General features: G+C 36.3%; 1 protein-coding gene across 1 annotated transcript in view; it reads left to right on the top strand.

Moving 5' to 3' along the window:
* Positions 1 to 27,755, top strand: part of LRRC9 (leucine rich repeat containing 9) — a 122,779-nt gene that overhangs the window by 78,722 nt on the left and 16,302 nt on the right. The window contains exons 22-27 of the mRNA XM_058567041.1: positions 227 to 447; positions 1,818 to 1,940; positions 10,920 to 11,050; positions 13,315 to 13,423; positions 13,548 to 13,687; positions 23,393 to 23,529. Coding sequence (XP_058423024.1) covers positions 227 to 447; positions 1,818 to 1,940; positions 10,920 to 11,050; positions 13,315 to 13,423; positions 13,548 to 13,687; positions 23,393 to 23,529 — 861 coding nt within the window. The remainder of the gene's footprint in view (positions 1 to 226; positions 448 to 1,817; positions 1,941 to 10,919; positions 11,051 to 13,314; positions 13,424 to 13,547; positions 13,688 to 23,392; positions 23,530 to 27,755) is intronic.

The following is a 27,755-nucleotide window of genomic DNA, read 5'->3' on the forward strand; positions in this document are numbered from 1 at the left end:
CCTTAATGCCTAAGAAGAAGGAGTCTACTTAGAAATCCAAAATTGGAATTTATTAGCTGAGACATTATATCCTTCTTAAACAAAAGGAAAAACATGGTGATTACTACTATAGAATCCGTAAAGCCACTTGAACTTAGAAAGAAACAGTAAAATGACCAGCCTGTCATTTTTAAATTAACTTTTCAGTGCTGTCTGAATCTTTTCTTGAATTTGCTTATTTTTCTAGGCATTTCCAAGCTGACTAAATTAACCCGCCTCAGCATAAATAATAATCTTCTCACTGGTTTGGAAAAGCATGCTTTTGATAACATGCTTCATCTTCACTCCCTTTCTCTTGAGAACAACAGGATCACTTCACTGAGTGGTTTACAAAAAGTTTTTACTCTAATTGAATTATACATAAGCAATAACTATATTGCCGTCAATCAGGAGATCTACAATTTAAAGGTGACTATCTGGGGTAGTAATGTTTCTGTTTTTTAAAATATTCATTATTTCTTTATACTATGAAAGTAATGCACATTCACTGTGTAGGATTTGTAAAATATAGAAAAACGTAAAGAAGAAAATAAAAATCAAGAATAACAAGGTTTATTAAAATGTATTTGCATTCAATTTATGTATACATACAAACATGTGTATGTGTAACCAAATGTCCCCAAGTTGATCACCTCCTAGGGTAAATTTTTTTAGTACTCAAATGAAATAACCCAAGCCCCTTCCCTCCTAACTAGTACCTTCTTCAGTGTTTCCAAAGATTCTCCAACTTGGTTGGAGAGTAAGATTCTTTAACTTTTCCTTTCTCAGAGCAATTCTTGATTATCTTTCACTTACTTACTGGTTCTTACTGGTGGCTCCAATTCTTTCTAGTCAACTGTGCCCAGCTTTGCTCTCTTTAATTCTCCCAAAGAAACCGCTAATTCAGGGATGCTGTATAACAGGCTTTACTGAATGTTTGAATGAAATGGAAGTTTTCTACAGCACAGAATAGGAATTCACTTCCAATGTAATGTAAACTTCCTTGTTTCTCAGGTTCAGTGGCCACTGTCCACCACTGGGACTCTCAGAATGGCCTCTTTCCTTTTGCTGATACCATATAGCTAGGACTTTGTCTCCTATCAAAAACTCATGTCCAGTTACTGTCTTTCCTTATGTTCAGCCATTCTACTCCTCCAATAAACTACTTCTTCTAGAGCTGCAGAGGCAACCTAATCAATGACAGCAGCAACTAAATAAACCATTTTACATTATGATGCGGAGTAGTTTTACTCCCTCTTGTCTTAATCTCTCTTATCTGTATCTACTCAGGGCCCTTCTTTCACAATTAAGGCACATGAAAATGTCTTGTCTAAGAAGAAAGCACGTTTTCCCTTAAGATAAATTCTGCTACTCTCTCAGAAGGCAGAAGCACTTCACTTTTATCTGTCATAGGAAGGCAGTGTTTTTCATTCCTATTATATCTGTATAAACACATGCATACTATTTAATAGGTCATTAATCATAAACAAAGTATATTGTTTTAAACTTAGCAAGGTTCCCTCCAAGTTTTTACCACTGATAGATAATACATTTAGCACCAGCATCCTAAAACAGATTCTGATCATATAACACAGACCACTGAAAATATTGTACAAAGTAGAACTTAAGGGTCTGAAAGGGTAACCCTAGCACTAAAAAGTACACTTAAAAGCACTCAAATCACTATGAAATGATAGAGTAATTCAAATATTAAAATTTCAGGATAAACTCCTGAGGGGAAAAAACTTGCTAGAGTGATATAATATATCACTTTAAATGTTTGTATTTTTATTACCCAGGGTTTATGCAACCTGGTCATTCTAGATATGTATGGAAACATTATTGTATGGAATCAAGAAAACTACCGGTTGTTTGTAATATTTCATCTTCCAGAACTGAAAGCTTTGGATGGAATCTCAATTGTAAGTTGTTTTGTGACTCATAGCATTGGTCCAAGCTGCATATTCACATACACATAGGCCATAATCATTTGAACTTTTTTACCACTTGTATGACACCCAAATATACTATGCTTATTAAATCTAGGTCTCCAAAGCACATTTTACATCTGGGTTTTAAAATTTTCTCCTCTGACCAATTCTTAATTGTCTAAATTGGGGTGGCAGAGGAGGGAAGTTGCTGCCTGCATTTGCACCCACTGAATTCAATGACTAAAAAATAAAGAGCACAATCTTATGAGACAGGGTAGAAAAAACTGCTCTGGAGCCCTTCTATCCTCTTGGGCCTAAAAATAGCTTCCTATTTCCTGGAAAAATACAGCTGCTAATATTTAAGAAAAATATATTTGAACCAAAAAGTGGTATGTCAGCGTTACTAGGAAACTGTACAGAAAAATAATACAGAACATACGCCTGAATGTGAAAGCAATATTTGGAAACTTGGATTCTATAACAAGCAAGTTCGTACAGGGCTCCTGAGTTCTATGTAATGGGCTAAGTGCATGACAAGTGTGTGAAGAATCAAAAGGTTCTCTGTGTAACATTGTCTAGCTCCTGTCAGACAATAAAACTCATCAAATTTTCTAGAATATTGAGAGAGAGTTCATGATTATTTGGGACTCTGAGGTACTCTAAGGAGATTACTGATTCTAGCCCTGCTTTTTTCAGGACCCTCCTCAGAATGGAGAATCAAAAACATTCTCCCCCCAACACAAACAACTTTCCTAGAATCTTATATAGTAGGTTTTATTTAGATGTTGGCTTTCACTGAGGGATGTTTTTAAAGTAGCCTTATGAAACTAGTACTGCATTTGTTCTAATGATGTTGAGGATCTTATCCTGCCTATCTCTCTGTGCCCTCATTTGAAGGGTCACATGAGAAAGTGCCCAGAAATAAGTGTGGGAAAATTTTTTCCCCCTAAGGAAAAATTATGCTCTGCTCACTGACAATGAGTACATATTATTTAGCTATTTCACTTTGACTACCTAAAATCTTAGGGCCAAATTTACAGTTCAATAACAAAAACCCTGTAAGACTTATGGTCTGTCTGTCCTTATCCACTGTTTTGATCTATCCTAATATATCATTCTTAGTCTTGATCTTCACTATTTATTATTTGTATTTTACTATTTGATTATATGTGCTTCCTGTAAGCTGCTACAAATTCTTTGTGAAATGAGATAGAATATAAATATATGCATTAATAATGGGACATAAGACTAGAGTGAATAATTTAGACTTTAATTGAGAGGTAACATGAAGGCATTAAAGATCTTTGAGTAGAGGGATAACACATTCAAAACTATGTATTAGGAAATTTCATCTAACAGCAGTGTTTACAGTGATAGATGGAAGACCTATAGGAGGCTATGAGAATAGTCCACATGTGAGGTAATGAGAACCTGAACCACAGGGAAGTGACTTTATTTATTTATTTATTTTTTGAATTTTTTGTTTATTGCAGTAACATTGGTTTATAACATTGTATAAATTTCAGGTGTACATCATTATACTTCTATTTCTGCATAGATTATATCATGTTCACCACCCAAATACTAATTACAACCCATCACCACACACATGTGCCGAATTATCCCTTTCGCCCTCCTCCCTCCCCCCTTCCCCTCTGGTAACCACCAATCCAATCTCTGTCTCTATGTGTTTGTTTACTGTTGTTATTATCTACTACTTAATGAAGGAAATCATACAGTATTTGACCTTCTCCCTCTGACTGATTTCACTTTGCATAATACCCTCAATGTCCATCCATGTTGTCACAAATGGCTGGATTTCATCATTTCTTATGGCTGAGTAGTATTCCATTGTGTATATATACAACATCTTTATCCATTCATCCCTTGATGGGCACTTAGGTTGCTTCTAAGTCTTGGCTATTGTGAATAACGCTGCAATGAACACAGGGGTGCATGTATCTTTATGCATTGGTGTTTTCAAGTTCTTTGGATAAATACCCAACAGTGGAATAGTTGGATCATATAGTAGTTCTATCCTTGATTTTTTGAGGAATCTCCATACTGTTTTCCATAGTGGCTGCACCAGTTTGCACTCCCACCAGCAGTGTATGAGAGTTCCCTTCTCTCCACATCCTCTCCAACACATGTTGTTTCCTGTGTTGTTAATTATAGCCATTCTGACGGGCATGAGGTGATATCTCATTGTAGTTTTGGTTTGCATTTCCCTGATAGTTAATGATTTTGAACATCTTTTCATGTGTCTGTTGGCTATACACGGAAAACTATAAAACATTGCTGAAAGAAATTGAAGAAGACACAAAGAAGTGGAAAGATATTCCGTGCTCTTGGATTGGAAGAATTAACATAGTTAAGATGTCCATACTTCCTAAAGCAATCTATAGATTCAATGCAATCCCTATCAAAGTTCCAACAACATTTTTCACAGAAATAGAACAAATAATCCTAAAATTTATATGGAACAACAAAAGACCCCGAATAGGTAAAGGAATCCTGAGAAAAAAGAACAAAGCTGGAGGTATCACACTCCCTAATTTCAAAATATACTACAAAGCTATAGTAACCAAAACAGCATGGTACTGGCACAAAAACAGACACACAGATCAATGGAATAGAATCAAAATCCCAGAAATAAACCCACACATCTATGGACAGCTTATCTTTGACAAAGGAGCCAAGAACGTACAATGGAGAAAAGAAAGTGTCTTCAACAAATGGTGTTGGGAAAACTGGATAGCCCCATGCAAAAAAATGAAAGTAGACCCTTACCATACACCATATGCAAAAATTAACTCCAAATGGATTAAAGACTTGAATGTAAGACCTGAAACTATGAAACTTCTAGAAGAAAACATAGGCAGTACACTCTTCGACATTGGTCTTAGCAACATATTTTCAAGCACCATGTCTGACCGGGCAAGAGAAACAATAGAAAAAATAAACAAATGGGACTACATCAAACTAAAAACCTTCTGCACAGCAAAGGAAACCATCAACAAAACGAAAAGACAACCTAACAATTGGGAGAAGATATTTGCAAACCATACATCTGATAAGGAAGTGACTTTAAAAATAGAGAGCTGAGGGGCTGGCCCCGTGGCGTAGTGGTTAAGTGCGCGCACTCTGCTGCTGGCGGCCCGGGTTCGGATCCTGGGCACGCACTGACACACCGCTTGTCAGGCCATGCTGTGGCGGCGTCCCACATAAAGTGGAGGAAGATAGGCAAGGATGTTAGCTCAGGGCCAGTCTTCCTCAGCAAAATGGGGAGGATTGGCATGGATGTTAGCTCAGGGCTGACCTTCCTCACACACACACACAAAAACATAGAGAGCTGAAAGGTATGAGAAATACTGGGGAGAACTGGTAGAACTTGGCAACCAACTGGATTTGAAGGACAAAGAAAGGGAAGAGTAAAAGATGTCTACAAGGTTTGAGTCTATGCCAATAATAGATATCATAACAGACATGAATATAAGAAGAAAAGTTGTTTTCAGGAATAAGATGATTAGTGTTGGAGACAGTAAGTTTTATATGATAGTGGATCATATGACTGGAGATATCAAGCAAGCAGTTGAAAACACAGGACTAAATTTAGATATGGAAATTTAACTTACATTTGTTTATATTTGGAAGTAATTTGAAGAAAGTTGATAGTTAAAACCAAAAACATATGTAAGATTGTAAGGAAAGAGAGTAGAGAAAGTAAATAAATTTAAGTGGGGCTTTAATAGTTCCATTTAGGAAATGTAAAGAGGAAAAGAAGTCACAACAAGTAGGTGCAGAGGGAGATAGAAGAGCAATATAATCCCAGAGTGTTTGAGATGCAAATGGACATGGACTTTAGAAATTACATAGTCCAAATCTTTTATTTTATGGATGAGCACAAAGAACTCCAGAGAATTTATATGACTTATTCCAAGTGACATGACTCTTTAATGGGGAGGCATGGACAGCTGAGCCTCACTGTCTGTCCAGGGCTCTATGGACATATAATCACACTGCCTTCTTTGGAGTAGGAGTGACATAGACTATGAAGAACCAAAGAGCAGTCTGGATAGTTGTGTTTTCATTTAAACCCTCTTTCTACATACTTCTATTTTTAAAATATTATTTTTACAGGAAAAGTACAGAAAAAGATTGCCAACCCCTGATTTAGAAGGACACTAATCAAACATTATTTTTATGATTATGAAAAATACAAAAGCAATGGTATTCATAAGGCTGAATTAATGTGTTTTTTAAACTTATTTTGAGATTGTATCATTCAGGGTTCAACCAGAAAAACATAACTAGGAGAAGATATGTGTGTGTATGTATGTATGTGTATATTGAAATTTATTACAAGGAACACTTAACAATTGTGGGGGTTGCCTAAGCAAGTCTGAAATCCATTGGGCAGGCCACCAGGAAAAGAAGATTACAGGCAGGCTGGAATTCATGGTCATGGACCAAAGCTGCTGTCCATAGATGAATTTCTTCTATCTTTCAGGAAAGTCTCAGCTCTGCTTTTAAGGCCTTTCAATTGCTTGAATCAGGCCTACCCAGTTTATCCAAGACGATCTCCTTATTGAAAGTCCATGAATTAGGAGCTTTAATTATACCTGCAAAATACCTTCACAGCAATACCTAAATTAATGTTTGATAGAATAACTGGAGACTGTAGCTTCACTTACTTTGCAGCTCTGTTGTTTGGTGCATAAACCTTTAGGATTGTTATGTCTTCTTGGTAGATTGACCCTTTCATATATATATGTAATGTCCCTCTCTGTCTCTGGTAATTTCCTTTCCATTGATGTCTATTTTTTCAGATATTAATATAGCCACTCCTGCTTTTTTTTTGATTAATGTTTGTGTGATATATCTTTTGCCATCCTTTTACTTTCAACCTGCATATATCATTATATTTGAAATGAGTTTCTTGTTGACAGCATACAGTTGGGTCATGGTCTTTTCTCCACTGTCAATTTCTATCTTTTAAATGATGAGTGTAGACCATTTCCATTTAAATCAATTATTGACATGTTAGTGTTTAATTCTGCCATTTTATTTTTTGTTTTCTGTTTGTTTCCTCCATTTATCTTTCTTTTTTTTTTTTTTTTTCAGATAGAGGAAGCTGCCTGTGAGCTACCTGAACATTTTATAGAATTGTATTTTGATTTATCTGTAGTGTTTTTTACAGTGTTTATCTGTAGTGTAGATTTTTTTTTAGTGGTTGCTCTAGGTATTACATTACATATAACTTACTGGAGTCTACTAGTGTTGACATTTTTACCAGTTTGAGTGAAGTATTAGAAATCTTACTTTCTTTTAAGTCTATTTCTCCTCTCCTGTTTACAATTGTATTAAATATTTCCTCTCTATATATTGAGAACTACATCAGACAAAACTGTACTTTTTTACTTCAACTGATCAAATATAATTTAGAAAACTCAAGAGGAGAAGGAAAGTCTATTGTATTTATATCTTTCCAGTGTGCTTTCTTCTTTCCTGGTATTCCAAGATTCTCCTTTTTTTCTGTTTTAAGAACTTTCTTTAGCCATGCTTTTAGGGTAGGTCTGCTGTTGACAAATGTGCTTAGTTTTTCTTCATCTGAGAATGTCTTAATTTCTGCTTCATTTTTGAATGATATTTTCTCTGGATATAGGATTCCAGGTTGACAATTCTATTCCATGGTTTCTCATCAGAAACATTCTCTGAATGAGGACCACAACATTCTCTGGTTTCCATGGTTTCTGATAAGAAATCTGTTATAATTCAAATCATTTTTCTCGTATATATAATATTTCATTTCTCTCTCACTACTTTCAAGATTTTTTCTGTCTTTAGTTTTCAGAAATTTGAGTATGATTATGATTATGTGTCTTTGACATGGATTTTTGGGAGGTTTTCTTCTTTTGGGGTTTGCTCAGCTTTTTGAATCTACAGATTTATGTCTTTTGCCAAATTTGGGAAATTTTCAGCCATTATTTCTTCTAAAACGTTTTCAGGCCCATGCTGTTTCTCCCCTCATTCTAGAAATCCAGTGATACTAATGTTAAATCTTTTGTTATGGTCCCACATGTCCAGGATATGGACTATCTTGGTAAAGTGAGGCTCATTTTTTTTAAAGTCTGTTTTCTCTCTTTTGTTCAGATTGGGTAATTTCTATTGTTCTATATTCAAGATCATTGATTCTTTCCTCTGTTTTCTCTATTTGGCTGTTGAGCCCATCTATTTTGTTTATTTGGTTATAGTATTTTTCAGTTCTAAGATTTCCATTTGGTTCTTCTTTATATCCTCTATTTTTTTGCTGACACTTCTATTGCTTTGCTGAGTTTCTGTTTTATCATTTATTTCAAGCATGTTCATAATTGCTCATTGAAGCATTTCTATGATGGCTATTTTGAAATCCTTGTCAGATAATTATGACATCTGTGACATTTCAGTATTGTGTTTGTTGATTGTCTTTTCACATTCAAGTTGAGTTTTTCCTGATTCTTGGTATGCCAGATATTTCTGTTATATTCTGGACATTTTGGGTATTATGTCATAGACTGTGGATCTTATTTAAGTCTTCTGTTTTAGCAAGGCTCCCTTGACACTGCACCAGTAAGGAGATGGGACTGTCAAGTGGGAGGTAGATATCCAAGTTCCCCTACTTGGCCTCTGTTGACAACCTGGAGGCATGTGCTTCATTATTGCTAGGCTAGGGTAGGAGCTCATGCTCCCCATAGGTCTCCACTGACTCATCCTGACTGAGAAGGGCAGAAGTGCCTCATTAATGCTCCACAGACACATCATTGTTACTAGGTGGAAGAGGAACAGGCTCCCCACGTGGCATCTAGTAACAGTTGTGTGTGTGGGTGCATTACTGCTGGGAAAGGATAAAGGTCCAGGCTCCCTACTCAGCATGGGGATGACGGAGGGGTGCCTTATTACAGCTGGGCAAGGGTGTAAGTCTGTACTTCCATTCTGCTTTTCTTGGTGGAGATGGGGCTGCAATTTATTCCATGGTATTTCACTGGAGTAGACCCATTATTGTCTAAAAGTTTTCTCTCTTCCTAGGCTTCCACTTTTCTAGTCTTTTGACTAAAGCAAGCAGGCTTTTTGTGGACTTTTTTTCTCTCTTGTTGGCATTTCTGTGTTTTTGGCTTCTCCAGCAACTAGTCCAGCATATACGAGGCAAAAAGAAAACCCAGGCCTAAAAGAAAAACTTAACTGCCCTATGTTTCCTTTACTCTCACACTACTACCACACTCACTGCACTTCTAACACCAGATGTGTGGGTTTTCCACACATCAAGCAATTCTCTGACACCAGTTGGGTGTCCTAGAAGTAAACTGAATTTTGACACCATCTACCTGGAGATAGCATCAGATCCCACAGACTAAAGGCTCAGTCTCACAATACTGCCCCTGCCCCTACTTCAGACTCCTATCAACAAGTCCAGGTTGACACCTGTGCTTCTGACTAAACAGCTGTGAATAGGAGGTTCCCATGACTTTCTGCTTGGGTTTGATTAATTTGCTACAGCAGCTCACAGAACTCAGGAATACATTTACTTACTAGATTACTGGTTTATTATAAAAGGATGTAACTCAGGAAAAACCAGATAGAAGAGAAGCATAAGGCTAGGTATAGGAAGGGGCACAGAGCTTCCATGCTCTCTCTGAGCGTGCCACTCTCCAGCACCTCCACATGTTCACCAACCCAGAAGTTCTGAATCCCCTTCTTTTGGGTCTTTATGGAGGCTTCACTACATAGGCATGATTGAGTAAATCATTGGCCATTTGTGACTGATTCAACCTCTAACCCTTCTGCCCTCCCTGGAGGTCAGGGGGTGGGACCAGAAGTTCCAATCCTCTAATCACGATTGGTTCCCCTGGCAACCAGCCCCATCCTTAGGGAGTTTCCAAAAGTCACCTCATTAACATAAACTTAGGTGTGGGTAAAAGGCGCTGGTTATGAATAACAAAACATTCATTTCACCTTTATGGCTCTAGAGCTATTTCAGGAACAATGACAAAAGACCAAATATTATTACAAAAGATGTCCCTATGGCTCTTATATAGGGAATTACAAGGGTTTACCAGGAACTGTGGACGAACACCAAATATATATTTCTCATTATAAATCACAATATCATAGTCTGTTCTAGTTCTTTTATAGCACTCTGAGCATTTGCATTTACCACTGGGTAAGCACAACCCAGTCCAGAGTCACTATTTATTCCTGTCAAGATCCATTTGTAGCCCCCACGGTTACCAGCATCAGTCTGATGCCAGCTATGTTTGGGGCCTTCCCACCAGGCAAACCTGCCACATAGCCACTTGCAGTCTCTGTCTCTTTTGCTGGCAGACAGAACAGTTTTTATTGGCATTTTGTGTCTCAGAGGGTGCAAGAGGAATGTGTTTAGATTTAGCCCATCTCTGCATTACTGGAGACCCCAGTGTCCACCTATTTCATAGACTCAGGTGGCCACCTTAAGTGAGCATACAGAGATATGTGCTTGTCGATTGCAATCACCTTCCAAACCTGGAAAGGAGTTCTGATGGGCATTGACGTGTCCTACTTTAATGTACCCCTCAGATTTCCAGAAGGCTGTGCCCTGTTTGGGTACCCCTTTAAGAGGCCATGTTTCCATTGCCCTCCTGCCTGACCATATGGCCAGGCCAGGAACAGTGGATGAAGACCAAATATAATTATTATTATAAATCACAATAACACACCAGGGAACTCACCACAATGTCATTCCTCAGCTCTCAAGATCCCTAGCTGGTCTACCTTCTTCTCTGCACCCTTCAGTCTCCTTATGTTTATTTTATATATAATGTGCGGGGGGTTTAGCTGTACTTAGTAGGAGGAATAGGGTAGAATGAGTCCACTCCATTTTGACCTGGAACCAAAGAATTGATGTCATTTACTCATCTGTAAGAGAGGATATCACTTTCTAAATGTCTTCATATATAGGAATCACCAGAGACTGAGTGTGCAAAAGATTTGTTTGGTGGCAGACTTACTTCTGACATGATTGCAGAACGACAAGGACATTCAGACTTCATCCAAATGCAAGACCTAAATTGGACTTCATCATCCATCAGGTACAATCATTTTATTTTATGCTTTTTGACATTATATTAAATATTAATTATTATCATTTTTCTAAGGTTTATAATTGATACATCTTATCAAAATATAACCAATAATTCAAAAAATCATCTACCCTACTTCAAAACCTCATGCTAACTTTACCACCCTTTGAAGTGCATTAATAATTTTTATCACACTCTATGATTAAAAATATCATGAATCTCTTTCTAAGACCTTATATTTCTCTTTTATTTTATAATCAAGCTTTTAAAATTAGAACATATGAGGTTTGCTCCTCACATCATTTCAGTCTAATTCAATGCAATCTGGCCTCCACTGCCACTGTTCCTCTGATGCTATTCTCATGAATGTCATCACTGTCCTCCTGGCTAATAAATCCTCTTCTCTCCTTTCTTTTTCTTATTCTGCACTCTTCAAGGCAAACATCTTTAGCCACAGTTTTAATTTATGATGATGAACCCCAAATTTAGCCCAAACCTAGGCTCCTCACTTGAATATTCAATTGCTCTCTAGATAGCATGTAAAAGACAACATCCACCTGTTGTTCCTCAAGGCAAAAACCTAGGAGTCATTTGTCTCTCCCCTTTGTCCTCCAGTTTTAATTAATCACCACATTCTACAAAGTCTGTGTCTTAAGTATGTCTCAAAATTCCCCCTTTCTTTCCATAGTTATTGCCATTGGCCTAGATCAGGAAATGAGCTATTTTAGAAACTCTCTTGGTGATCTTTTTGGTTTTGTCTTATATAACCTTCCCTGCAAATCCATGTATTATCCCTACTGCCTTCTAAAATGCAAGTTTTACCAGATCACTTCCCTTCTCCACATTGTTCAGTGGCTTTCCATTGTCTATAGAATAAAATTTTAAATCCCTTTATATGGCATAGGAGACCCTTTAATTAACTATTTTTATCTCCTGTAATCCTTGCCTTTACTGCCCTACAACTCCAGAAATTCTAAAATATTCTCCAGAATATTTTATACTGGAAGGAAGGAATATTCTCATTCCTTAATCTCAATCACAAGAAGCTTTTCATGTTTCTGCCTTTACTTGCGCCTGTTCTGCTGCCTGGAACTCTTTCTAATTTGCCTGACAAATGCCTATAAATTCTCCAAGTCTCATTTTAAGATCTTTCTCCCCTGTGAAGTCATTACTGACTCCTCCAAATATGTTTTTCTTTCCCTAAAATGCCATTACACCTAACTCCGTTATAGCACTTTTCCTTTTTTATTTTCGTTTTTCTGGATCCCATTTTTTGAGAGAAGAGATGGTATCTTTTCATATTTGTTGTAGCCTTTTCAAACACATTGTCGCACTTAGGAAATATTAATGAAAATATGTTGAATGAATGAATGACTTATTAATGGATAAAAGTATGTCATAATTGTAACTTCAGGGTTTAGGATTTGTTTAAAGTGGTTAGGACAAGGTGATTTAGCTTTATGCTCTTCTCTATCATGGCTCAAAGGAAGGTGAATAGTTGTAACACTATGGACTAGAAATCACGCATTCTATTTAACTACCAAAAACATCCTTACGAGGTGGAATGCCATGAAAGTTTCCAGGAGATCCCACAGAAAACTGTTTTCAAAGATCTTACCTGCTTTCTCCTTTTCCTGCCCATCCCTAACCCCTTCCTGGCATTTCTGAAATAACCTGTTTCACATATATTCTCTGCAGCTTACAACATGAAAATCTTATGATTTACTATATCAACTTCACTATGATTTCATGAATACCTATGTGAATTTATAAAGAAATTGGAGATGTTTATTTTAAAAGTTTCTTTTATGATAGTGCTATGTTTATATAGTAATAGACTTATTTTTTGAAAGCAATCAAATTCTATATCATTTTCTTACATATTTGCCCAACAAAAATATGTATTTATCAGTTCATTTGACCCATACATTTTACATTAAGGCAATTCTTTTTCATAGCATATGTCAGATGAGATTTTTTTTAAATGTCTTTGGGGTTGTACAAGGTCGATTTACCTATATAATTTTCCTATTAAAATTATAACTTGAGCCAGCCCTGATGGTCTAGTGGTTAAAGTTCGGTGCTCTCATGACTTCAGTGGCCCAGGTTCATTTCCTGGTCGCAGAACCACACCACCCATCTGTCAGTTGCCATGCTGTGGCAGTGGCTCACATAGAAGAACTAGAAGGACTTACAACTAAGACATACAACCATGTACTGGGGCTTTGGGGAGAAAAAAAAACTATAACTGTATTTACTTTGTCTAAATTCAGAACTGTGGATTTGATTCCAGTTGACCAATTTAGAAATGTGTCTAATGTGAATCTACAGAACAATAATCTTACCTCATTCAGTGGATTAATCTATCTGCCTAATGTGAAGGTGAGTCACTCACAAATTTTTTTTTTCTTTCAAGGTTTTCAGTGGAAGTTGTAATTATCTTTACTTTGGATTAAAATGTATTTTCATCTATTAATACCTTATTAATAAGGTATTCTTTCTGTAGGTCTTATGCCTCAACTATAATCATATTGAATCCATCATGCCCAGACTAAAGCCTCAGACTCACTTGACCAACAGGCAGCTACTCCACCAGAAAGTGCCTTCAAGTGGCTATGGACAGCAAGGAACTCCAAAAATAAACAGGTACTAGTCTTTTTCTACAATTATAAATAATTTTGATTAGGAATTTAAAAAGCAGTTAATCACAACGATGATAGAAGTAACATACATTTAGCTTATTTTAATACTTATTTAATAACTATGTGCCAAAAATAAACTTCACAAATAAAAAGATACTCAAAATTTTCCTTTGTCATTGCTTTTCCCTGCTTCCTCCATTTCATATTCATAGTGTAAAAGAAGAAAATGGAAAAACCTTGTATGTTTAATGACCTTGGTTTTGTTTTAAATGGGATACAATTCACACACCATAACACTCACCTTCTGTGTACAATTCAGTGATTATTTTAGAATATTCACCAAGTTGTGTAACCATTACTACCATCTAATTCCAGAACATTTTCATCACCCCACAAAAGAATCCCTTACCCAGTAGCAAAGATTTAGGTTTCTTTTAACCTTTGTTTTGTTTTTTGTTTCTAAATTATTTATCTGGTCACTTACAGCCCCAGCATCAATGGAAAAAATACTTAATGAAGAAGATGAGGACATACCTCCCACCTTCATACACATTTTTGGTAGAGCATAAAGAGATATATATATCCAAGTCAGAATACTTTCATTCCAGTTTTCCCAATGAAGAGCATTCCTTGTGTTTTTATCACCTTTACTGAAGTATAATTTACATAAAATAAAACTCACCAATTTAAGTGTACAATTTAATGAACTCTGACAAATGTATTCAGTCATATAACCATTACCACAATCAAGCTACAAACTATTCCCATCCCCAAAACTTCCCTTATATCTCTTTGCAATCCCCTCCTCCAACACCATGGCCCTTTGCAACAACCACTGATCTGCTTTCTATGACTATAATTTTACCTTTTTTCAGAATTTCATATGATTAGAATCATATAGTAAGTAGTCTTTTGTGTCTGGCTTCTTTCATTTAGCATAATTCTTTTGAGATTCATCTATGTTATTGCAAGTGTCAGTAATTCATTTCATTTTATTGCTGTAGTACGTACTCCATTATATAGATTATATGACAAATTGTTTACCCATTTATCGTTGATAAGCATTTGGGTTGTTTGCAGTTTGAGGCTATTTTGATTAAAGTTGCTATGAGCATTTCATTTATACACATCCTTTATATTGATGACCCTTCATATTCTTTTTAACAGCTTCATTTAAGTACAGTTTACATACCATATTCACTCATTTTAAGTGTATAATTTTTGCTAAGTTTATAGAGCTGTGCTTCTATTACCGCAATACAGTTTTAGAACACTTCCATCACACACCAAAAAGATCCCTCATGTCAATTTGCAGTCAATCCCCTTTCCCACCTCTAACTCCAGGAAACCACTAATCCACTTTCTTTAGAGTTGTGTTTTCTAGACATTTCATATAAATGGAATCATATAATATGTGGTCTTTTGCATCTGATTTCTTAACCTCAGCTAATGTTTTTGAAGTTCATCCGTGTTACAGCATGTATTAGTAGTTCATTCCCTTTTATTGCTGAAGATGTTGGGTATTCCATTGTATGGATATGCCACATTATGTTTATCCATTCACCAGTTGATGGACATTTGGGTTGTTTCCCCTTTGAGGCTACTGTGAATAATGCTGCTATAAACATTTGTGCAGAAGTATATGTGTGCGCTTATGTTTCCTTTCTCTTGGGTCAATACCTAAGAGTGAAATTGCTGGGTTGTGTGGTAATTTAATGTTTAACTTTTTAAGAAACTACCAAATTATTTTCCAAAGTGGTTGCACCATTTTACATTACGAACAACAGTTTATGAAGGTTCTAGTTTCTCCATATCCTCACTAACACTTGTTGTCTGTCTTTTTGATTATAGCCATTCTAGTGGATTTGAAGTTATCTCACTGTGGTTTTAATTTGCATTTACCTCATAACTAATGTTATTGGGCAGCTTTTCATAAACCTATTAGCCATTATTATATCTCCTTTGGTGAACTGTTTATATCTTTTGCTTATTTTTTTCTTTTTCTTTATTGATGTCATAATAGTTTATAACATTGTGAACTTTTTGTTGTACATTATTGTTTTTCAGTCACCATATAAATGCGTCCCTTCACCACTTGTGCCCATCCCACAACCCCCTTTCCCCTGGTAACCACCAAACTGTCCTCTCTGTCCGTGTGTTAGTTTATCTTCCACATATGAGTGAAATCATGTGGTGTTTGTCTTTCTCTGTCTGGCTTATTTCACTTAACATAATACCCTCCAGGTCCATCCATGTTGTTGCAAGTGGGACAATTTTGTCTTTTTTTATGGCTGAGTAGTATTCTATTGTATTTATATACCACATCTTCTTTATCCAATCATTAGTCAAGGGACACTTTGGTTGCTTCCACTTCTTGGCTATAGTGAATAATGCTTCAATGAACATAGGGGTGCATGAGCCTCTTCGGATTGTTGATTTCATGTTCTTTGGATAGATACCCAGTAGTGGGATAGCTGGATCATAAGTTATTTCTGTTTTTAATTTCTTGAGGAATCTTCATACTGTTTTCCATAGAGGCTGTACCACTTTGCATTCCCACCAACAGTGAATGAGGGAGGGTTCCCTTTTCTCCACAACCTCTCCAACATTTGTTATTTTTTATCTTGGTGATTATAGCCATTCTAACATGTGTAAGGTGATATCTTAGTGTTGTTTTGATTTGCATTTCCCTGATGATTAGTGATGTTGAACATCTTTTCATGTGCCTATTGGCCGTCTGTATATCTTCCTTGGAAAAATGTCTGTTCATATCCTTTGCCCATTTTTTGATCGGGTTGTTTGTTTTTTTGTTGTTCAGTTGTGTGAGTTCTTTATATATTATGGAGATTAACCCCTTATCGGATATATGCTTTGCAAATACATTCTCCCAACTGGTGGGTTGTCTTTTCATTTTGATCCCAGTTTCCTTTGCCTTGCAGAAGCTCTTTAGTCTGAGGAAGCCCCACTTGTTTATTTTTTCTTTTGTTTTGCTTGTCCGTGTAGACATGGAATTGGAAAAGATCCCTCTGTGACCAATGTCAAAGAGTGTACTGCCTATATTTTCTTCCACAAGTTTTATAGTTTCAGGTCTTACTTTCAAGTCTTTGATCCATTTTGAGTTAATTTTTGTGTATGGCAAAAGAAGATGGTCTACTTTCATTCTTTTGCATGGGGCTATCCAGTTTTCTCAGCACCATTTATTGAAGAGACTTGCCTTTCTCCATGGTATGTTCTTAGCTCCTTCATCAAAGATTAGCTGTCTGTAGATGTGTGGTTTTATTTCTGGGCTTTCGGTTCTGTTCCATTGATCTGTGTGTCTGTTTTTGTACCAGTACCATGCTGTTTTAATTGTTATAGTTTTGTAGTATATTTTGAAGTCAGGGATTGTGGTGCCTCCAGCTTTGTTCTTTTTACTCAGGATTGCTTTGGCTATTCGGGGTCTTTTGTTGCCCCATATGAATTTTAGTATTCTTTGTTCTATTTCCATGAAGACTGTCATTGGGATTCTGATTGGGATTGCACTGAATCTGTAGTTTGCTTTAAGTAGTATGGACACATTAACTATGTTTGTTCTTCTGACCCATGTGCATGGGATGTCTTTCTATTTCTTTATGTCATCATCAATTTCTTTCAATAATGTCTTATAGTTTTCATTGTATTGGTCTTTCACCTCCTTGATTAAATAGATTCCTATATATTTTATTCTTTTTGTTGTGATTGTAAATGGGATTGTATTCTTGAGTTCTCTCTCTGTTAGTTCATTATTAGAGTACAGAAACGCAACTGATTTTTGTAAGTTGATTTTGTACCCTGCCACTTTGCTGTAGTTGTTGACTATTTCTAATAGTTTTCCAATGGATTCTTTAAGGTTTTCTATACATAAAATCATGTCATCTGCAAACAGCAAGACTTTCACTTCTTCGTTGCCTGTTTGGATTCCTTTTATTCCTTTTTCTGGCCTAATTGCTCTGGCCAAAACCTCCAGTACTATGTTGAATAAGAGTAGCGACAGGCCAACCCGGTGGTGTGGTGGTTAAGTTCGTGCATTCTGCTTCAGTGGTCTGGGGTTCGCCAGTTCAGATCCTGGGCGCAGACCTACTCACCACTCATCAAGCCATGCTGAGGCAGCATCCCATATAGAAGAACTACAGCTCTACAACTGTGATACACAACTATGCTCTGGGGCTTTGGGGAGAAAAAGGAAAAGAGGAAAATTGGCAACAGGTGTTAGCACAGGGCCAATCTTCCTGAAAAAAAAAAGAAAGAAAAAAAAAGAGCAGGGAGAGTGGGCAGCCCAGTGTTGTTCCTGTTCTCAGAGGAATGGCTTTTAGTTTTTCCCCATTGAGTATGATGTTGGCTGTGGGTTTGTCATATATGGCCTTTATTATGTTGAGGTACTTTCCTTCTATACCCATTTTGTTGAGAGTTTTTATCATAAATGGATGTTATATCTTGTCAAATGCCTTCTCTGCATCTATTGAGATGATCATGTGGTTTTTATTCCTCATTTTGTTAATGTGGTGTATCACATGGATTGATTTGCAGATGTTGAACCATCCCTGTGTCCCTGGTATAAATCCCGCTTGATCATGGTGTATGATCTTTTTAATGTATTGCTGTATTCGGTTTGCCAATAGTTTGTTGAGGATTTTTGCATCTATGTTCATCAGTGATATTGGCCTGTACTTTTCCTTCTTTGTATTGTCGTTGTCTGACTTTGGTATCACGGTGATGTTGGCTTCATAAAATGTGTTAGGAAGTGTTCCACCTTTCTCTGGTTTTTGTAATAGTTTGAGAAGGATAGGTATTAAGTCTTCTTTGAATGTTTGGTAAAATTCTCCAGAGAAGCCATCTGGTCCTGGACTTTTATTTTTTGGGAGGTTTTTGATTACTGTTTCAATCTCTTTACTTGTGATTGGTCTGTTCAGATTCTCTATTTCTCATTGATTCAGTTTTGGGAGGTTGTATAGTCTAAGAATTTATGCATTTCTTCTAGATTGTCCAATTTGTTGGCATATAGTTTTTCATAGTATTCTCTTATAATCCTTTGTATTTCTGTGGTGTCTGTTGTAATTTCTCCTCTTTCATTTCTGATTTTATTTATTTGAGCTTTCTCTCTTTTTTTCTTGGTGAGTCTGGCTAAGGGTTTGTCAATTTTGTTTATCTTCTCAAAAAACCAGCTCTTTGTTTCATTGATCCTTTCTAGTATTTTTTTGGTTTCAATTTCATTTATTTCTGCTCTAATTTTTATTATTTCCCTCCTTCTCTTTACTTTGGGCTTTGTTTGCTCTTTTTCTAATTCTGTTAGGTGTAGTTTAAGATTGCTTATTTGAGATTTTTCTTGTTTGTTAAGGTGGGACTGTATTGCTATGAGTTTCCCTCTCAGGACTGCTTTTGCTGCATCCCATATGAGTTGGTATGGTGTACTTTCATTTTCATTTGTCTCCAGATATTTTTTGATTTCTCCTTTAATTTATTCAATGATCCATTGGTTGTCCAGCAGCATGTTGTTTAGTCTCCACATCTTTGTCACTTTCTCAGTTTTTTTATTGTAGTTGATTTCTAGTTTCATAGCATTATGGTTGGAAAAGATGCTTGTTATGATTTCAATATTCTTAAATTTATACAGGCTTGCCTTGTTTCCCAACATATGGTCTATCCTTGAGAATGTTCCATGTGCGCTTGAGAAGAATGTATAATCTGCTGTGTTTGGATGGAGTGCTCTCTCTATATCTATTAAGTCCATCTGATCTAGTTTTTCATTTAAGTCCACTATTTTCTCATTGACGTTCTGTCTGGATGATCTATCCATTGATGTAAGTAGGGTGTTAAGATCCCCTACTATTATTGTGTTGTTGTTAATATCTCCTTTTAGATTTGTTAATAGTTGCTTTATGTACTTGGGTGCTCCTGTGTCGGGTGCATATATATTGATAAGTGATATGTCTTCTTGGTGGAGCGTCCCTTTTATCATTATATATTGCCCCTCTTTGTCTCTCATTACCTATTTTATCTTGAAGTCTACTTTGTCTGATCTAAGTATGGCAACACCTGCTTTCTTTGTTTGCCATTAGCTTGGAGTATTATCTTCCATCCTTTCACTCCGAGCCTGTATTTGTCTTGAGAGCTGAGATGTGTTTCCTGGAGGCAGCATATTATTGGATCTTGTTTTTTAATCAATCCCACCACTCTGTGTCTTTTGATTGTAGAATTCAATCCATGTACATTTAGAGTGATTATTGATATATGAGGGCTTAATGTTGCTATTTTATCGCTCATTTTCCAGTTCTTTTGCATTTACTTTGTTTCTCATCCTGTGTGTTTCAGACTACCAATTCAGTTTGGTAGTTCTGTATGATGGTTTTCTTAGCTTTCTCTTTATTTATTATATGTGTCTCTGTTCTGTTTATTTGTTTAGTGGTTACCATGAGGTTTGTATAAAAATTCTCATGGATGAGATAGTCCATTTTCTGATGGCCTCTTATTTCCTTAGACTAAGTCAATTCCATCCCTTTCCTCTTCCCCTTCTGTGTTATTATTGTCACAGATTTATTCCATCTTGTGTTGTGAGTTTGTGTTTAAAGTGATGAGCTTATATTTATTTTTGATGTTTTCCTTCCCTTAATCTTTCATGTTATAAATAAGTGTTTGCTAACCTATTCTGATAGCTGCAATTTTTATGATTTTGTCTACCTGTTTTTCTCCTTTCTCAAATCTTTGTATCCCCTTTCTCTTTTCTTGTTTTCCTCAGGGATGAGGGCCTTCTTGAGCACTTCTTGTAGTGGGGGTCTTGTGGCAATGAACTTCCTTCACTTTTATTTATCTGGGATAGTTATTATTTCTCCATCATATCTGAAGGATATTTTCGCTGAATAGAGTATTCTTGGCTGAAAGTTTTTGTCTTTCAGAATTTTGAATATATCATTCTACTCTCTCCTAGCCTGTAGAGTTTCTGCCAAGAAATCGGTTGAGAGCCTCATTGGGATTCCTTTGTACATTATTATTATTATTATTTTTATCCCTCTGCCCTTAACATCTTTTCTTTGTCGTTGACTTTTGCCAGCTTTACTACTGTATGCCTTGGAGAGGGTCTTTTTATGTTGATATATTTAGGAGATCTGTTGACTTCATTCACTTGTATTTCTAGCTCCTTCCCCAGGTTTGGGAAGTTCTAAGCTATTATTTCTTTGAACAGGCTCTCTGCTCCTTTTTCCCTTTCTTCTCCCTCTGGAATACCTATAATCCTTATGTTGCATTTCCTAATTGAGTTGGATATTTCTCAGAGAATTTCTTCATTTCCTTTTAGTTTTAGTTCTCTCTCCTCCTCCATCTGGAGCATTTCTGCATTCCTATCCTCAATAATGCTAATTCTTTCCTCCATATTGTCAGCTCTGTTCTTTAAAGATTCCATATATTTATTTATCTCTTCCATTGTGTTTTTCACCTCCAACATTTCTGATTGGTTTTTCTTTATAGTTTCAATCTCTTTTTTGAACAAGTTCCTGATTTCATTGAATTGTCTATCTGTGTTTTCTTGTAACTTGTTGAGCTGTTTTATGATAGCTATTTTGAATTCTCTGTCTTTTAGGTTATAAATTTCTGTGCCTTCAGGATTGATATCTGGGTACTTATTTTCCTCTTTGTCTGGAGGTTTAATATATTTGTGCATACTGCTTGAGGGTGTGGGTTTATTTTTCCTCATTCTGAAAATATCTGGTTACAGCTTCCACCTGCCACCACTAGGTGGGGGTCAAGAGCTGTGTATTCTGAGCCCACTGCGATCTGTGGGCACTCTGGCTGACTGGTTGTGCTGGGGCGCCACGCAGGGGGAGGGGCTCTTTTGCCTGCCTGATCCCGGGGGCTTCTCGCGCTTGTCTCGCTATCTGCTCTCCTGGGGTGCTAGCGTGAGGAAGGCACCCCCACAACAGTTCAGTCACGTCCGTATGGGACTTTCCCACAAGCTGTGAGAGAACTTGGAGAGTGACCATTTCCCCGCAGAGGGATACCCCTCTCCCCTCTCTCTCTGAGAGCTGCACAGACCCGGTCCCAGGGTCACTGTCATTCAAGAAGGAGAAGAGTTCTCCTTACTTCCTTCCACTTCCTCCAGGGGGTCCAGCACCTCCACCTTCACATGCATGGCTGTGTGGGTCTCTCAGACGTCTTTTGTGTTGTGTGAATGTCCTCTGTTGGTATATGAATGTCCTTTTTGTTGTATCTTATAGGAGAGAGTCTACAGGGAAAGCTCACTCTGCCATGATACTGACATCACTCTCTCTTTTGCTTATTTTTTAATTAGGTTGTTTGGCTTTTATTATTGAGTTCTTTAAATATTCTGGATATAAGCTCCTTTATCAAATAAATGATTTACAAGTATTTTTCTCTCAATCTGTGGCTTGTCTTTTTATTTTCTTAAAGTGTGCCTTTTAAAGGAATGTTAATTTTGATAAAGTCCAATTTATCAATTTTTCACTTACAGATTGTGATTTTGATGTTGTACCTGAGAATTCTTTGCCACCCTGAGGTCACAAAGATTTTCTCATATGTCTTCTTGAAAGAGTTTTACATTTTTTTCTCTTACATTTAGATCTGTGATCCATTTTGAGTTAATTTTTGTGTGTGTTGTGAGGTAAAATGTGAAGTCTAAATTCATCTTTTTGCATATGGATATCCAGTTGTCCCAGCACCATTTGTTTAAAATACTATCCTTCCCCCCACTGAATTGCCTTGGTGCCTTTGTTGAAAATCTACTGACATAAATGTAAAAGTTTCTTTCTGGACTCTAACTTCTACTCCATTGATTTATGTTTCTGTCCTTTTGCCAGTACCAGACTGGTTTGATTACTGCAATTTTATAAGAAGTTTTGAAATAAGAGATGGTAAGCCCTCCAGCTTTGTTCCAGATTGTTTTGGATATTCTGGGTTCTTTGTGTTTCCTCATAAATTTTAGGATAAGATGGTTATTTTCTGGGGGAAAAGCCTGCTGGGCTTTTGAGAGAGATTGCATTAAATGTACTGATCGATTTGGGGAGAAATGCCATTTTAGTAATATTAAGTCTTCTAATCCATGAACATGGAATATTTCTCCACTTATTTAGATCTTCTTTAATTTATCTCGGCAATGTTTTGTAGTTTTCTATGTATACATTTTGACCTTCTTTTGTATTTATTCTGAAGTATTTTATTCTTTGTTATACTATTATGAATAGAATTCTTAATTTCATTCTCAGTTTATCAGTGATTTACAGAAATTCACTTGATTTTTGTATGTTAATATTTTATCTTGTGATCTTGCTGAACTCATTTATTAGTCAATAATCGTTCTTTGCTGTCTTCAAGATTTTCTAAATACAAGATCATGTCATCTGAAAATAAAGACAGTTTTACTTATTCCTTTCCAATCTGGATGCATTTTTATTTTTTTTTCTTTTTCTTGCCTGATTGCACTGGCTCTTGCTTTTCATTTCAAGTAACTCTTTCTGTAGTTCTTTGTTCTTTACCACATAAAAATATTTTTTAAAGAGTAAAAATTATTATTATATAAAATATAAAGAGACAACATATTAAAATTTAATTCTGACTTACTATTAAATTTATTCTTTTTTCTTTTTTTTAAACTTCAATTTATAGTAAATACATACCAGACACTCTTTTTATGATACAGCTGGTTTGAAATTAAGTTTATGGGCTCAAACTTACATGTGTGTTTCAGAGATACAATGAGCAGTGAAAATTTGCCTCCAATAATGCACAGTTTAGAAGTTCTTCATTTGGGCTACAATGGAATTTGTAATTTAATTCAGCTACAACTTAACAGACTAAGAAATCTAAAATTCCTCTTTCTACAGGGTGAGTAGCAACACTGTTAACATGTAAGTCTTTATTATTAAAAGCTGATGTGATTATTATCCTGTTGATAAGCATATATAAGCATCAACATTTACTTCAAACAGATTCATTGACAAAAATATTTTAGCGATCACAAATGGGTTTTTCTTGGGCTATTTACATATATAATGTAAATGCAATATTTTAGGGCTATAGAATATTGCATTCTTGGGAAATATTCTATAACCCTAGAAAATGCAATATTCTAGGGCTATGTACAGCATTACATTATAATTTACTTTTATATCATATTAAAAAAATAATAGAAACTAACCAGTGAGTAATTCACAAATACTTATTAAACCCAGAATTATACTAAGCCCTAAGAAAGATACAGAAATACTGTATTATTGTAATTATATAATTGAGATCCTTCCTCTAAAGTAGTTTAAGATCTGTCTGTGGAGATATACTGAAACAAAGGTGAATTAAGTTCTAACTTAAGTGCAACAGAATTTTAGAGAAAAGAGAAATTGAAATATTAACCCCTCTACATATCTAAGACTCTTTGAAAGATTGATAGAATTTAGATTGAAGGTGAGCATGACCGAGAGCTCTGCAAGTAGAGAGGAGGAGAGGGAGAGTCACAGGGGCAGGATTGTGGTGTCTATGGGCTAACACTTGAAAAAGGGACCAACCTGATGAAAACAAAGAGTATGCAGTTCTCTGAGAGAATTATAAAGCCTCTAAACATGATCAATTTGATGGATAATGCTCATTTTGCAGTTGAAAATAGGTAGGAATTATGAATGTTTAGAAAAGTGGTATAAGAAAACAGACAGGGTTTGGAACATTAGTCTAACAATAATTATTTAATGACACTAAAGAAAGGTTGGGAGATCCATCAGTGAGACATGGGGAGATATCTGTATAATTGATCTGAGTATAGTAAGTTTTTTCTGAAAGACAGGCTTTTCTAGACCATATTTAAAAAAATTTTAATGTATTTTTTTGCCTATCAAAGGTGCTTGTGAGTTAGCTCAAGAATATGGAGACTTAGCCGTAAAAGAACAAGAAATTGAGCACAAGAATGACAGATGTTTTAAAAGATACATTGACATACAGAAAAGCAGACAACCTAACCCTTGAAGGTCTATTTTAATCTAATAATGTAAAAGTAGAGTGTGTTCTGTTGCCATGGCTAGCATGGCAAATCAGAGTGGGGAAGACTTATGCAGGAAGTGAGGCAGTTCACTCTGACAATAATGGCTGCCATTTATTGAGTCATTGGGCAAGGTGTTTGTCTGTATAGATTATCTCATTCAACCTTCACCCAAAGTAATTTTATATGCATTTTCCAAAAAAACAAATTGAATCTCAGTGGGGTTAAATAATTTACCTAAATTTGCACCAGTCAGTGGTATGGTACAGAGTGAGACACAGCTCTGTCTGACTCCAAAGCACATGCATTTTCTATCCAGCATGAATGACATAAGGGCCTGGGCTAGAGTAGTGTCAGTGGGAAGGGTGAGTAAGAGGTGAGTTCAAAATGTAGTTTTAAAGGAAGGAAATATTAGGACTTGATGACTGACTAGATATGTAAGGAGAGAAAAATAATTCAAGATGTTTTCGTGATCTCATTAGGAGACTGGGCAAAAGGATATACTAAAGCTAGATAAAGTCATTGGGAAAAGTTGCTCATTTGCAATAGAAAAACATCAGTTTGTGTTGTAAAAATTTTTAAGACATAAAAATGGAAACTTTTTCAGGCAATGGTACTGGACTACAGGTCAGGACTGGAAATGTATATTTCAGAATTATCCCAGTGGAGGTGACAGGTGAAGTCATAAGTGTATGTCCTTACCTAGGAAATAAGTATAGAGAAAGAATAAAAGGCCAAAAAGAGGTGTGGAGACACCCCCCCATGCCGCCACCCTCTGCATTAAGAAGGCTGGAGCAAAAAGAACCAGCAAAGGAGTCATACAAGAAATTTTGAAAGAAAATCAAGAAATGCAGATTCTAAATGTCAGGGGAAGGGAGGATGAATGACCTCAAAGTCAAATGGTAAGAAGAATGAAGCCTATGAAAAAAATATCGAATGTGGACAATTGGATTCAACAAAAGGAGACCACTGGTAACCTTCAGAGGGTCAGTTGTGGAAACAGGGGAAGAGCAAAAGCCAAAGTGAAAACAATTTCATGGGAAGTGGTTGGATAGGCAGTAAAGGCAACGGATAGAGGTTGCATACTCGAGGAGCTTGTTCCTGAAAAGAAGGTAAGAGGGCAAAGGGTGGCTAGTGAGCTTCTGAGCATATTTGGATGTTTATAAAGAGGTGAGTTAGGCTAAAGTTACTGAATAGGAGGAGGTCATTCTGAGATCCAAGTCTAAAGGGGGATGAGAGCAAAAATGTAGAGGAGTACACAAATGCAGGCAGTGAGAAGATGAGGCCCTGCTGGGGTCCAGGAGAGCGCTTACAAACCTACACCTCAGCGGTTGTGCTAAATTTGCAAAGGGAAGGTGGAGTCTTTGGGGAAGGGCAGGGCAAGGCTGTAGAGAAGCAAGTTAGAATCTTAAGGATTAAGGCCCCAATTTATCTAAAATTTAACTATTTAGTTAAATAAGTGGGAGTTTTTCAAACAATGGGAAATGCTGCTAGTTATAGAAATGTAAGATCCCTGAAATCACATTCAGCATAGTTATTTTGGAGTTTTCTTTTTTAAATATGTTTAATGAGCATTCTAGAATGAATAATGGCCAAAAATATGCCACTGTAGATATTCTTCAGCGCTTGAAGCTATCCCATGTGATTTTTATTCGACTGGACTTAAAATATTAAAAGTGACAGTTAGGGGTTGGCCCGGTGGTGTAGTGGGCACACTCTGCTTCGGCGGCCCGGGTTCGCAGGTTTGGATCCTGGGCACGGACCTACACCACTCATCAAGCCATGCTGTGGTGGTGATCCACGTACAAAATAGAGGAAGATGAGAACAGATATTAGTTCAGGGCCACTCTTTCTCAAGCAAAAAGAGGAAGATTGGCAATAGATGTTAGCTCAGGGCCAATCTTCCTCACACACACAAAGAAAGTGATAGTCTAAAATATATAATTTCATGAAAGTAATGTATTAACACAACTGAATCATTTTTCTCAATCTGACTTGAATAAACCTTTTTCATTTATAAGTAAGGCTCTGGTAATATTTCCAAGTCTGTGATTTAGTTCTGTGAGCAGTTTTATTGAAGGTTGTGATGTTATCAATTTCTCTTTAAGAACAGAAGAAAATAAGGTAAATGTACCATATTTCATCAATTCTGAGACACCTGCTTTTTATATTTAACATGTCTGAAATCTGGTCATGTCTTAACTGATGGCATGTCACTGTTTACCTAGCTGGGTTTTTTTTCTTTCTTACTGTATGTAAAATACTGACATATCTTAACAATTGCTGATGTCTTAAATTCGATGAAATATGTTATATTTCATGGAGAAGAATTCCAAGATCATGGGATCATATCTTCAATAATACATTAGTTTGCTAGGGCTACTAAAACAAAGCACCACAAACTGGGTGGCTTAAACAACAGAAATTTATTTCCTCACAATTCTAGAGGCTAGAAGTCCAAGATCAAGATGTCAGTAGGGTTGGTCACTTCTGAGGGCCTCTCTTCTTGGCTTGTAGATAGCCTCTGTATCTTCACATTGTCTCCCCTCTGTGTGTGTCTGTGTCCTAAGATCCTCTTCTTATAAGGACACCAGTCATACTGGATTAGAGCTCACCCCAATGACCTCATTTAAACTCAGTTACCTCTTTATAGACCCTATTCCCAAATACAGCCACATGGTGAGGCACTAGGGGGTAGGACTTCAACATATAAATTTGGGGGGGGACACAATTCAGCCCATAACAAACGAGGATGAATAGTGAATAAAACACAGTATGATAGTATAAGCAGCATTGAGCCTAAAATGTAAAAGATCTAAGTTATGCCTAGTGTTGCCACTTTTGTTTTTGAGCAAGTTACTTAATTTCTCTGACCCTCAATTTTCTGATCATTAAAAAGTGATAATAATATTTTCCATGTCCTATTCTGAGACTAATAGAAAACACATTTAAAAGCATTTTGTCAACTCAAGGGTCCTCTTCTCATATAAGTTATCAGTAATACTTATAAAGCTATTGATTGCTACAGTAGAGAGGAATCACAGATTATAAAGAAAGGATTGAGGTTTTAAAGAGTGTAATGAAT

This window comes from Diceros bicornis, chromosome 24, assembly GCF_020826845.1.
Source record: "Diceros bicornis minor isolate mBicDic1 chromosome 24, mDicBic1.mat.cur, whole genome shotgun sequence".
Classification (NCBI taxonomy): domain Eukaryota; kingdom Metazoa; phylum Chordata; class Mammalia; order Perissodactyla; family Rhinocerotidae; genus Diceros; species Diceros bicornis.